We start from the raw sequence: 11,559 nt of genomic DNA on the forward strand, positions 1-11,559 counted from the left end.
TGAACACCTCCAGGGATGGTGACTCCACCACCTCCCTGGGCAGCCCATTCCAATGCCAATCACTCTCTGCCAACAACTTCCTCCTAACATCCAGCCTAGACCTCCCCTGGCACAGCTTGAGACTGGGTCCCCTTCTGTTGCTGCTTGCCTGTTGATGAGGTTTTTTCTTGCCAATTTTATTAAAATGTCTCTACTTAGCCTCTGGTTTTCTTCTAAACATTTGAATACTTAACAGCAGTAGGCACAGAAACATTTCTGTCTGTGTGAAGTATATTGCTAAGTGTTTGATGTGGCTTGCTTGAGTAGGGAAGTGGGGGAGGAGGGGGGTGGGAAACTGGGAGCACTTTATTCAGCAGCAGCAGCAGCAGCAGCAGCTTTCCAGCACTTCCTTGGCTTCCTGTTTGCAAGGAGAGCTTTCTGTCAGCCTTTCCTGTGTTCCTCTGATCTTCACGTGCATGTTTCCCAATTCTCTTCCACAGGTGCCAACAAAAAAGCTGAAGAAATATGAGAGAGAGTACCAGACAATGCGAGAGAGTCAGCTGCAGCAGGAAGATCCTATGGACAGATACAAGGTAAGGCAGATGCTGCGTGGGAAGCAGTGGGATGGGCTGAACCCCGTGGGGAGTGCCCCGATGCCAGCGGCTGAGCTGAGCTGTGTGTACCGCGCTCACCTGGCTGGGCTGTGCCAGTGCCGACCTCAGGGAAGCGCAGCGGCAGGTGCAACTCATCTGCCTCCTCAAAGGAGCACTTTGGACACCTGCTGGTTTCTTCAGTCAGGCTTTGTAGCTCTGAAGACATCCAGGAGTCGCCACAGACAATATTTTTCTTCTTTCAGTTTATATGTTTGTAGGTAACTCTCCTGCTGTTGCGCTCTTACGGGAGACCTTCGTGAGACACAGAGAGAAAGGCTGATTCTCAGCTGCAGACACAGAGAGGAGAAAACACACATTGCTCTAGCACAAGCTGTGTGCAGTGGCATCCACAGAGACTTTGGGAAGATGAACTCTTCCTTGCCTGACATGATTCTTGTTACTGTTTATACCAAGCTTCAGTTACTATTCTGTTAACATCACACCTAGGACAGTGGGACCCGGAGCTCTCTTGGGGTCTCAAGGTGCTCCTGCAAGCAAATTAACAGTGTTCAATGTCCTGCTTTAAAGCAGCACAGAAATAAAGGTTCAGTTCTCGTTATGGTAGTTTGATAGTTCACCAAGAAAATACCAGTTCTTTCACTTTGGGCCAGCACTGCTTATCTTTTCTATGTATTTGCATTTATTGTCACTGCTACATTCTGTTGCCACGAGTTTGTCTGAGGCTCTGCCTCTAGGCATGTACTTCACATAGCACTCAGGAGCCATTTGTTGCTTACCCTGTTGTGAAAGACCCAGTTTCCTTTAGGTGAAGCTGCCAGAGATGAAGCACTTTACTGTGCATTGCCCAGGTCAGCTGGGAAGTGACATTGCTTACCCACACCTGTACTGTTTTCCTGCTGTTCGTCATTGTGCCTTAACATGTTAAGTAGTGTTACAGGTAGTATGAAGTCTCCCAGGACTGTGGAGTCATAAATGATCATACAAAGTGCAACAGGTTTATGTGGTCTGTGAGTGTGAGGAAAGTGCCTCACATTCAGAAAGCCACAGTGTGAAGATCCTGCAGTGGCAGATTATACCATAATTCACAAATGTGACAGCAGAGAGAGGCACAGGTACAAAGAAATTAAAAATTACTTTGTTGCCAAAAAGTATTTACCTGTGGGGAAAAAAAAATGTGTAGTTCTTTTGATGTCCAAGGGTGTAGAGTTCACTGATTGTGAGAACTGGGGCTGCTGTAGCAGCTGAGAGCCAAGAGTGGGCATGACCTATTTAGCCAAAGCACAACTCACTCTTGATTAACTTCTGCCTAAGTATTTTTTCCAGTGGTTACAGTTCTGTGGATTAAAATAATACTTAGAAAAGAAAGCAGACTTCTTTAAAGCTGTGGGGAAGTATATTAATTAACTAGTTAATCACAGGTGGTGGATGGTGAAGAACGTTGTCTCTGAGCTGCAAATGAGGATATAGAAGGCAACTCCAGCCACTGTGTGTGTAAGTCACTGTCACAGCCCTGAGGTTTTGGCTTGCACTTTGGAAACTCACTTGTGTGATTTTTTCAGTTAAGCCAGATTGGGTCTGATCCTCTTATTGATGCTGTTGTTAGAGACAGACCTTGTAACTGGTTAGTTCCAGACAAAGTTCAAAGTTGGGGTGCATTCTTCAGCTGATGAGTGTCACGGAGAAATGCTTGTGAGCTTTCTCTGTTCCTCATCTTGCTCCTTTGGTTTTATTCATGTGTCAAGCTGAGGTTGGTAGAAATTGACATTTCAAGAGTGTTTCCAGAGGGCAGCAAGAGACTCAAGCTGTGTGGTCCTTCTGGGCAGAAAGTGGGGAGCCACCTTTGCTTGCCCCTTAAAGGATGGCTCTGCAGTCCAGAAATGCATTTCATGTTGGCAGCTCCAGTGCTGGACTTTGCCCAGTCAGGCCGAGTCCATGCTGCCAAAGAGCTGGGACTGCCTCTGAGGACATTGCTGTTAGCTCCCTCTGGCCCTCTGTGCTCCCTGCATGGGCTGGGCCCTGAAGGCCTCTCTCGTTGCAGTTCTTCGTGTCTATTCCCAGAACAAAATGAGGGGTTTGGGTTGCTGCCCAGTGGAAGAGGATGCTTCTGGAATAGGCTCACTGGAATGGAGATCCCTGCAGAATATTGCTCTCAGAGGTCAAGAAGGAAATGGGCTTTCAGTCTGCTGATGCTTTTCAGTTGTAGTTGTTAGTTTTTGTTGTTTGCAGCTTGCTACTGCTTTTACTGCCAGCAGAGATTTGTCAGGACCAGAGAGATGCTAGCACTTCAGAGATGCAGCAGTGAGTCTTGGGTGAGATTCCAGCCTGTGGCCTGGTCCTCACTGGGAATGGCTCAATGGAGTGTTGGGCGCATAGGAGCTCGACTGTGAGGGCACTGGCATGGGAGCAGCCCCCAGAATGGCACATGGCTGTCTTCTCCTTTTGGTTTATCCATGCTGCACTGCAGAGGGAACTTGTGGGAGCTGGCACAGCTCTTACATGTGGATCTGACTTCCACTCAGGCATTCCAGAAGCCAGGCCCAGCAGAGTGGGGCAATAACACACTTCTTCCTCTGCTCCCTGGTGCTCCATTCCTACAGGTGTCCCAAGCCTGTGGACATGTGGCTGAGCAACCTCCAGCAGCTGGGTATGCCCAGGGTGCTCCCCTGATCCCACCCACCCCAAATTCTCCATAAGCTCCAGCAAAGGGCTGGAGTTTGCACTGGTTTTGCAGTGTCCAGGCTGCTCTTAACCAGGCTGCTGTTGGCTGGAGTTTGCACTGGTTTTGCAGTATCCAGGCTGCTCTTAACCAGGCTGCTGTTGGCTGGAGTTTGCACTGGTTCTGCAGTGTCCAGGCTGCTCTTAACCAGGCTGCTGTTGGCTGGAGTTTGCACTGGTTCTGCAGTATCCAGGCTGCTCTTAACCAGGCTGCTGTTGGCTGGAGTTTGCACTGGTTTTGCAGTGTCCAGGCTGCTCTTAACCAGGCTGCTGTTGGCTGGAGTTTGCACTGGTTTTGCAGTGTCCAGGCTGCTCTTAACCAGGCTGCTGTTTTCTTGACAGGTTAAATTCATGTGCTGCAGTGAGCTGTGTTACATGCCCCAGGAGGTCCTGCCCAGCTCCAGTTTTGCTTGTTGATTGTGGTCTGACTTGCCAAAAGAACAGTATTAAAGTGCCATTATTTGGGGTGTTTGTTCCCTTCTGTATTTACAAGGATTCTTTAGGAAAAATATTGTGGTTTTGTTGGGTTTTGATGGTGTTTTTTTTTTTAATGGACATCTTTTCACTTTATTTTTCATTGCTTATAACAAACTGTCACATTTTTGTCAGATTTCTAATAGGCACAAAGTAAATAAGTTCTAAGTTGCTGTTTGTCACCAGCTTTTCTAACTTCTGGTTAAAACAAATTGCAAACTGCCTCTACAGGCTATGAAGAAAAGCAAGTTGCTTGTGCAGAAAAAGCAGCAGTGTAGTTCAGATTCATTTTTCTTCCTCCCTATCTATTATGTTTGGGTTTTTCCTGTGTTTGAGAACACCTCATGTAACAGGGTTTTGGTTTCCTGATGAGAAATCACCACCAGAGCTGAGGACTGCTTGATGTAAACTAAAGAGGATATAACCACACAAAGAAAGGCTGGAGTTATGCAAGCAGTCCCTGCTTGTGCACACAGTTCTGCTCTGAGGGCAGAAATGCCTTTTCCTCTGTGGACCCTGTTGTGCAATGGAGGAGTTTGTCTGAATAAATGTGCAGTTTGGATATAACAGGTTTTGTGTTGGAAGTGGAAGCAAAAATGAAGACAATGGTCGTTTTTATTCAGTCATGGTAACTGTCATGAGGGAAAACTTCAGCTAACTCATGATGTGGGTCATTGTTGGTCTGCGGGTTTTGAAAGCAAGTGTCACAGCCAACAAAGAGAAACAACAAACCACCTCCAGGAGCCTCTATGCTGCTTCCCAGGAGAGGATTTCCTGGAGAGTTTGCTGTGCAAGCCTTTTGGGTGTGTAGGTGGAGGTTCATGAGGTTTTCCTCCACAGTCAAGAGCCCTTTTCAGTGAGCTCACGAAGACTTCAGTTTGCTGATGCCCAGAGAAGTGAATTTTAATCAGTGTTTTCATTCCACCATTGAGGAGGCTCTCTTCATCCCCAAAGATCCGGGGCTTGGGTGTTTGCTCATCAGAAAACATGACACTGAGTTGCTTAACAAGGTTTGTGACTCGTTACCACCCTGCCGAGTAACAGCACAGAGAGGATGCATCACCACCGCTAATCCTGTCAGGAGTTGCTCCTCAGTGCTGTCTGCAGGAAAACAGAGGGTGGAGTTCAGCCTTTCAGCCCTCCAGAGCTGAGGCTTGCCTCCTGCTTCCAGTTTGGCTGCCTTCTTTCCATCCAGTGTGTGATGGAAGCTGGGATATATCATCTTTTAAACTCAGAGCCAAAAACTCACTGAAGAATCAGCAAGTTTTTTAATTTCTTTCTTTCCCCCCCCCCCCCCCCCCCCCCCCCCCGTGTCTTTGTTGGTATTTAAAAATTCATTTTATCCTCCTGTTTTCACTGTCTTTACACCAATGGTTGAAAGCAGTATTTGGTCTGTGACTGTGCAGGAGGTAAGTTGATCTGCGTTTGTATGTCTGAGCGGTGTTTGTCCCTTTTGGAAATGCAGTATCCTCCTTTTAAAAGCTGATCAGCATTCACCAGCTGCCTTTTGTAAGCAGGGCTGTTTGGGGAAAGAGGAGTCTCTTTCACTGATTGTAGTCACTGAGCAGTGCCGAGAGAAGGAAATCGCTGCCATAGCCAGTGGATTGTTAGTGGTGCGCAGAGAGAAGGCAGGAAGCTGACTGTTTACACCAAGGACAACCAGCAGGTCTGACAGGTTGGCTCATGCCAGGTTGCAAAACGCTGCCTGTGATGTGAGCCCTGCTGTAAGGAACCAGCTCCATCTGTTGAACTTTCTGCCTTTGCGAGTGGTGTTTGATGAAGCCCTGTAAATATTTCAGAGCTGAATAGTTGGCTGCTTATGAAAAGCTGTTTGCTGTTTATGTCTTTGCCGTGGAAGGTTAGGTTCTCTTTGGGCTTGATCAGATTAAGAGTTTCCTCCTGAGGAAGGAGGGTAGATCTGAGGGGAGGAGCTGGAAAAGGCAAGCCATCTAATCATGCATACTGCCCTGTGTGGAGGAGGAGTAGAGGTGGCCCTGTGAGAGACACTTCAGCTGCGAGTTAGAAGTATGGTGAAGGAGCTAAACCCCTCTCTTTAGCTACTGACTGGATGCCCACGGTAAGAGATCTTTAACTTACTAGCTACGTGCCGTGCCAGTTGCAGTTTAAGAGGAGGATAGCGCATTTCCAACCACCTAGCTTGCTTATCCACTTGTCTGCCAATGCAAAGCAGGAACTTCCAACTTCACATTGTGCAGCTTGCTTTCTGGACACTGAAGCTTTTGGCAAAAGCAGAGCAAAAAATGTTAAAGCAAAACTCTTTCTGGGTTATTCTGTGGAAGTCTTAAGAATTTGCTGAATTCTCCCTCTAAGCAACACCCCTATGAGAAGGTCTTGGTGCTGCAGCACCTGCTCTGGTCCCAGTTTTTAGGTGACAGGCCTCTGACAAATGCTGAGTATCTCTAAAAATCATCATTTCTAAGATGGTCTGAGGAAAATACAGACGTAAAGACACAGCTGAGTTGATTATGATGACTACCATTACGATTCTTGACTGCAGTTTGATTTTACTCTTCATATAGTACCTTACAGAAGAATTTTACTGCTAAGAATTCTTTGTACCAAACAGAATACAGTGCAATTAAAAAAGACCCCCAAAGTCTATGCATCTTTTAGCAGTGGTTATTTTAACTGTGTGAAAACAAAAGTGTTTTACTTAAGAGTTTCTGTAACAAAACAAGTTATTTAAAGTGTGATCTCTTGGAAAGGAAACAAACTTACTTTCCTGTTCAGGGCAGTGCAGCCTGGTTGCACAATAAGGTCACATTAAGGAAAGAATAGTTGCAGAGGTTCTGTTTCCTGCCACAGAGGAAGCTCCCATACAGAAGAGACCTGTTCTAGCATCCTCTTAAGAGCTGTGGTTGTCCTTTTTTGTTTAAGACAAGCATGCAAAAAAATCTCTTTTGCAAGAGAAATGCAAATTGCAGTTTCATGGTGGTGAGCTTGGAATGAAAAAAATACCTGAGTGTAGCTGGGGAGCATGAGGAAGTGATGACCAGTGACTAATATGCTTATGCAAAGAGATCACATCTGGTAGGGAGACATTCACTGAACAACTCTTGGAAACATTTTGCTGTCTTAAGTGCTGATGTATATTCATTTTTACTGGGTTTTGCTTTGGTTTGGGGTTTTTTCTCCTAAAGAACATAGCTTACCTTTCAAGTGAGCACAGGTCCTTTTTGAAGTCTCATCAGGCAGGTTATTGTTCCTTCACCTAGGTGCTTTCATATGAACTTGGTGTTTTTCCCTCAGCTTCCATAGTGCAGATTCCCTCTGTAGCTTCTGCTGGTATGAAAGATGCACAAACATTGTGTGACTCAAAAGCCAGCACTTTTTCTTGCCCTCTTAAATTCTCTTTGAGGATGGCACCTCTATTCTATCCCACCTGGCTGTGTTCACCTGAAGATAAAGATGTGTATTTGATGTGGACTCTTGGAAGTCCACTGACCTACAGACATCTTTTGAATATGATTCTGTTTCTCAGCCCTGGAAGAGCAGTTACTGAAACTGATCTTTAAAATCCATTAACTCCTCATTAGTGCTCTGTGTAGCCATTTCTGCCTGTGCAGACTGCACTGCATCAAGGATCAGGACCTGCAGTCTCCAAGTTCTGCATTTTGTGCTGCTCTGCCTAGTCCACTGAGCAGGTTCTGGGCCTGTTGCCGGAGGAGTGAGGCCCTCTCTCCATCTGGCACTTTTACTCAGCAGGTATTCTGTAAGATATGCACTGTTGTAACTGCTGCAAGGAGCAGAGCAAGTGCAGAGACAGCAGTGCAGATGATAGGAGCCGCAGGGAGCTCCTTGCTAAATGCTGCTCTTTACTGGTCCTGCAGAAGATGGGCAAGACAGCATCTGCAACAGAGACTCTTTGTATGGATTGTAAAATGGAGCAGGACAGCTTCCTACTCTGAACTGGAGACACTAGTATGAGTATCTCTTACACAGTCCCTGTTCCCTGCTGCTGGGTGGGATTTTATCTGCCTCATTTCTTTTGATGATAAGCAAGCAGAAGCCAAGAGCTTCTGCAGAGAGGCCTGGGTTTGCTTCTGACAGAGAAAGCCTACAATGGGGGTGTCACTTCTGCGGCACAGACAGCACCACTGGAAGCGCTGCATTTGCACTGCTGGCTTCATTCACTGCTGTTTCCCAGAGCAGCAGTCCTCCTGTCTTGATGTGCACTCTTGCCTTCTCCGTGGCTTAGACACACAATATACTCACTTACTGCTCTTTAATGTTGATAAAGATTAACTTCCTTTTCTGCCTGTTCCTTCCTTTCTGCAGAGGGAGAACCGCAGGCTCCAAGAAGCAAGCATGAGGCTGGAGCAGGAGAATGATGACCTTGCCCATGAGCTTGTAACAAGCAAAATTGCCTTACGGAATGACCTGGACCAGGTAATGCTAACAGAGATGGGTGGGTGCTGGGCAGGCTCTGCTGATCTGGATCCACCTGATCCTCAAAATCTGAGCTGTCTTTGTGAGCTCTGCCTGGTGGAGGGCTGGAGCACCTCTTCCATGGGGACAGACTGTGAGACTTGGGGCTGCTCAGCTTTGAGAAGGCTCCAGGGAGGCCTTAGAGCAGCCTTCCAGTACCTGAAGGGGGCCTACAAGAAAGCTGGGGTGGGCCTTTTTACATGAGCTTGTTGTGATAAGGGGGAACGTATTGAAACTTGAGGAGGGCAGATTTAGACTGGAGGTTAGAAGGAAATTCTTGCAGTGAGGGTGGTGAGACACTGGAACAGGTTGGCCCAGGGAGGTTGTGGCTGCTCCCTCCCTGGAGGCATTCAAGACTAGGTTGACTAGGTTGGATGAGGCCATAAGCAACCTGTTCTAGTGGGAGGTGTCTCTGTCCATGGCAGGGGATTTGGAACTAAATGAATTTCAAGGTCCCTTCCAACCCAAACCATTCTGTGATTCTATGAAAAAATAGTCTAGGTGAGCCCTCAGAAGGCAGGAAAAGGCAACACTGGAAACTCAATGTGCAGTATTGCTGAGGTGTGGAGAGCAGGACGTTTGTGCCAGCACAGAGAACATCTGATTCACACAGTGCTTCTGGTTCTAGGCTGAAGACAAGGCAGATGTTTTGAACAAGGAACTTCTCCTGACCAAGCAGAAGCTGGTGGAGACTGAGGAGGAGAAACGGAAGCAGGAAGAGGAAACTGCTCAGGTGAGCTCTTCTCCAACTTCTCCCATTTAGCAAGGAAGTACAAGAAAAAGGGCCTGCAGCAAGGCACAAATGTGTTGCATCTGCAGAAAGGATTTTGTCTTCAAAATGCAGCTGCAGTTAAAACTTGACAGTGGCAGGGTAAATATTTCTTTTAAACAATGTGCTTCTCAGTGTTTTCCTTTGCTTTTGACCTCTGAATGTTTACTGGTTTTGTACCTTTCCTCTTCCTAGTATTTCAGTAACTGTTTTTATTGGTGGTGAGCAATCATAACTAAGGAGACATGATTAGAATTACCTCATCCAGGAGCCAGAGGAATTGTTCCCTTATCAGAGGCTGTTCCGGGTTCAGCTGCTGGTTCACTGAAACAATCCTCCTGAGGAGGACGCTCAGGGCTGACCTCACTGCTGTCTACAACTCCCTGAAGGGAGGCTGTAGCCAAGTGGGGTTGGGCTCTTCTGCCAGGCAAGCAGCAACAGAACAAGGGGACAGAGTCTCAAGCTGTGCCAGGGGAGGTCTAGGCTGGCTGTTAGGAGGAAGCTGTTGGCAGAGAGAGTGATTGGCATTGGAATGGGCTGCCCTGGAGGTGTTGAAGCCAAGCCTGGCTGAGGCACTTAGTGCCATGATCTGGTTGACTGGCCAGGGCTGGGTGCTAGGTTGGCCTGGATGAGCTTGGAGGTCTCTTCCAACCTGGCTGATTCTATGATTCTAAGGCTGTGAATGCTCCTTTCTGAAGCTAGAACCAACAGCAGAATAGAGTTGAAGGTCAGGAGAATTTTGCTGACTAGCCTTGGCCTTGTACTCCTTCAGTCTTAGCTTTACAGTCCCGTGAGTCTAACACGTTGAACACACACCAAGATATGTTTTGGAAGTGGCAGCTTGATGGTTTTTGCCATTTGAGAGGGGTGACTATGACAATCAAATACTCATTCTTTGTGGCTCTCTAAAATGGGGGATGCCAAACTCTCTGCCCACTCTAAACAGAGCAGCAGAGGCCTCTTTCCTACTGAAAGAGCTCTCAAAATGTAGTGGTTCTGAGCAGGGGAGGAATGACTTTGCTGTATTTTAATGCATTGCCACAGACCAAAATAGACTTAATTTTTTTCTTCTTTTATGGAGATGAGAGTGATAGTGCTGAGAGAGTCTTCTTCCTGTTCCACTCCAAACAAAGCAAGCCTCTCTTTGCCCAAACCTGCTGTGGCAGAAAAAACAAGGAGGAGGTCACTGCTTTGTTTCCTGTGGAGCAGGGTCTACCACCATTCTTCAGAGAGGAAGAGAATGACCCCACAGGAGGATTTTCCAGGCAGGGATATGCACTGTGTCACAGCACAGACTTCTTGGTTACAACTCAATAGAATCAGTATTTGTACACTAAATAAATCAGACATGTCTGAAGAACTGGAGCTCAGTGAGAAGAAGCTGCAAGACCGATGTAAACACAGCAGGGATTGGAGGGAACAATTTGATAATGCACTGTGAGAGTTTCTTTGTGTATTAACTCCTCTCCTTCAATTCCTAGCTGAAGGAAGTCTTCAGGAAGCAGCTTGAGAAGGCAGAATCTGAGATCAAGAAAACCACAGCCATTATTGCAGAGTACAAACAGGTATCGTTCTGGAGACTCTTTCTCACATTTCTTCTTTCAGCCTTTTCCTGAGAGCTGAATTTTCTGAGTTGCACATCTCATCCTTTCAGGAACACACATTTCAGGCCTTAGAGAGCAAGCACTGGAATTTATTGTGAATCTTTTTGTGGTTTTCCTAATAGTCTCCTGCTGTAGCGAATCAGAACTGACCTGTGTTTCAACTAATTTTAGTACTGTGGGTTTGGTGCTGGGAGTCTGGAGGAGGAAAGGCTGAGAGACCTGGGGCTGATTAGCCTGGAAAAGGACAGTCTGAGAGGGGCTGATCAGTGATGATCAATAGCTAAAAGGGGGGAGGCAAGAGGATGAGGCAAGACTCTTTTCAGCGGTGCCCAGTAAGAGGACAAGGGGCTATAGGCACAAACTGGAACCTAGGAGGTTCTGTCTGAACAGGAGGAAAAACTTCTTTGCTGTGAGAGTGCTGCAGCCCTGGAGCAGGCTGCCCAGAGAGGTTGTGGATGCTTCTTCTGTGGAGAGATTCCAAATGCACATGGACATTGTGATCCTGGGCAGCCTGCTGTGAGTGACTCTGCTTTAGCAGGAGGCTTGGACTGGATGATCTCCACAGGTCTTTTCTGACCTGAGCTTCTATGAATGCTTCTTTACTCTGGAGCATACTGCAACACAAACATAAGCCAGTTCATCCATAAAACATTCAGCTTTTGCAATGAATATGCCATTTTCAGTATCCTTAGCAGCATCAGTGGCTTTGTTAAGGGTGAATGTATACACCTGAGTGATGCAGAACTGAAGAAATGTTGGTTCTAACAAAATTAATTGTTTAGAAGCATAATCTGTGGTTTAGTACAGTAAACTTTAGCTAAGAGACTGTTTTCTCTGCTCCAGATTTGTTCCCAGCTGAGTACCAGGCTGGAAAAACAACAAGTGGCCAGTAAAGATGAGCTGGAGGTCTTGAAGGTGAGGAGGATGCCTCTACATGTGGGATGCTTCTAATGCA

At 46.6% G+C, this 11,559-nt stretch overlaps 1 protein-coding gene and 1 long non-coding RNA gene across 12 annotated transcripts in view; one reads left to right on the forward strand and one right to left on the reverse strand.

The window, feature by feature from the left end:
- RABGAP1L (RAB GTPase activating protein 1 like) overlaps positions 1–11,559 on the forward strand; it is a 302,720-nt gene that overhangs the window by 287,648 nt on the left and 3,513 nt on the right. For 6 of the 9 annotated variants that reach the window (XM_064148102.1, XM_064148104.1, XM_064148103.1 and 3 more), the window contains 5 exons: positions 480–572; positions 8,082–8,192; positions 8,860–8,964; positions 10,482–10,565; positions 11,448–11,519. In XM_064148102.1, coding sequence (XP_064004172.1) covers positions 480–572; positions 8,082–8,192; positions 8,860–8,964; positions 10,482–10,565; positions 11,448–11,519 — 465 coding nt within the window. Of the gene's footprint in view, positions 1–479; positions 573–835; positions 1,197–3,650; positions 4,350–5,134; positions 5,860–8,081; positions 8,193–8,859; positions 8,965–10,481; positions 10,566–11,447; positions 11,520–11,559 lie in introns of those variants that run through there. The other 3 variants (XM_064148110.1, XM_064148105.1, XM_064148106.1) reach the window with 3 other exon arrangements.
- Positions 363–8,086, reverse strand: LOC135177722 (uncharacterized). Of its 3 annotated transcripts, none has more exons than XR_010303136.1 (3): positions 6,956–8,086; positions 672–884; positions 363–494 (listed from the first exon to the last, which is right to left on the reverse strand). It is a non-coding gene; the product is annotated as an uncharacterized LOC135177722 (long non-coding RNA). The 3 variants fall into 3 exon arrangements; XR_010303138.1 differs by having other exon boundaries at positions 672–919; XR_010303137.1 differs by having other exon boundaries at positions 672–4,883.

The sequence above is a fragment of the Pogoniulus pusillus genome, chromosome 8 (assembly GCF_015220805.1).
Source record: "Pogoniulus pusillus isolate bPogPus1 chromosome 8, bPogPus1.pri, whole genome shotgun sequence".
NCBI classification, from domain to species: Eukaryota; Metazoa; Chordata; class Aves; order Piciformes; family Lybiidae; genus Pogoniulus; species Pogoniulus pusillus.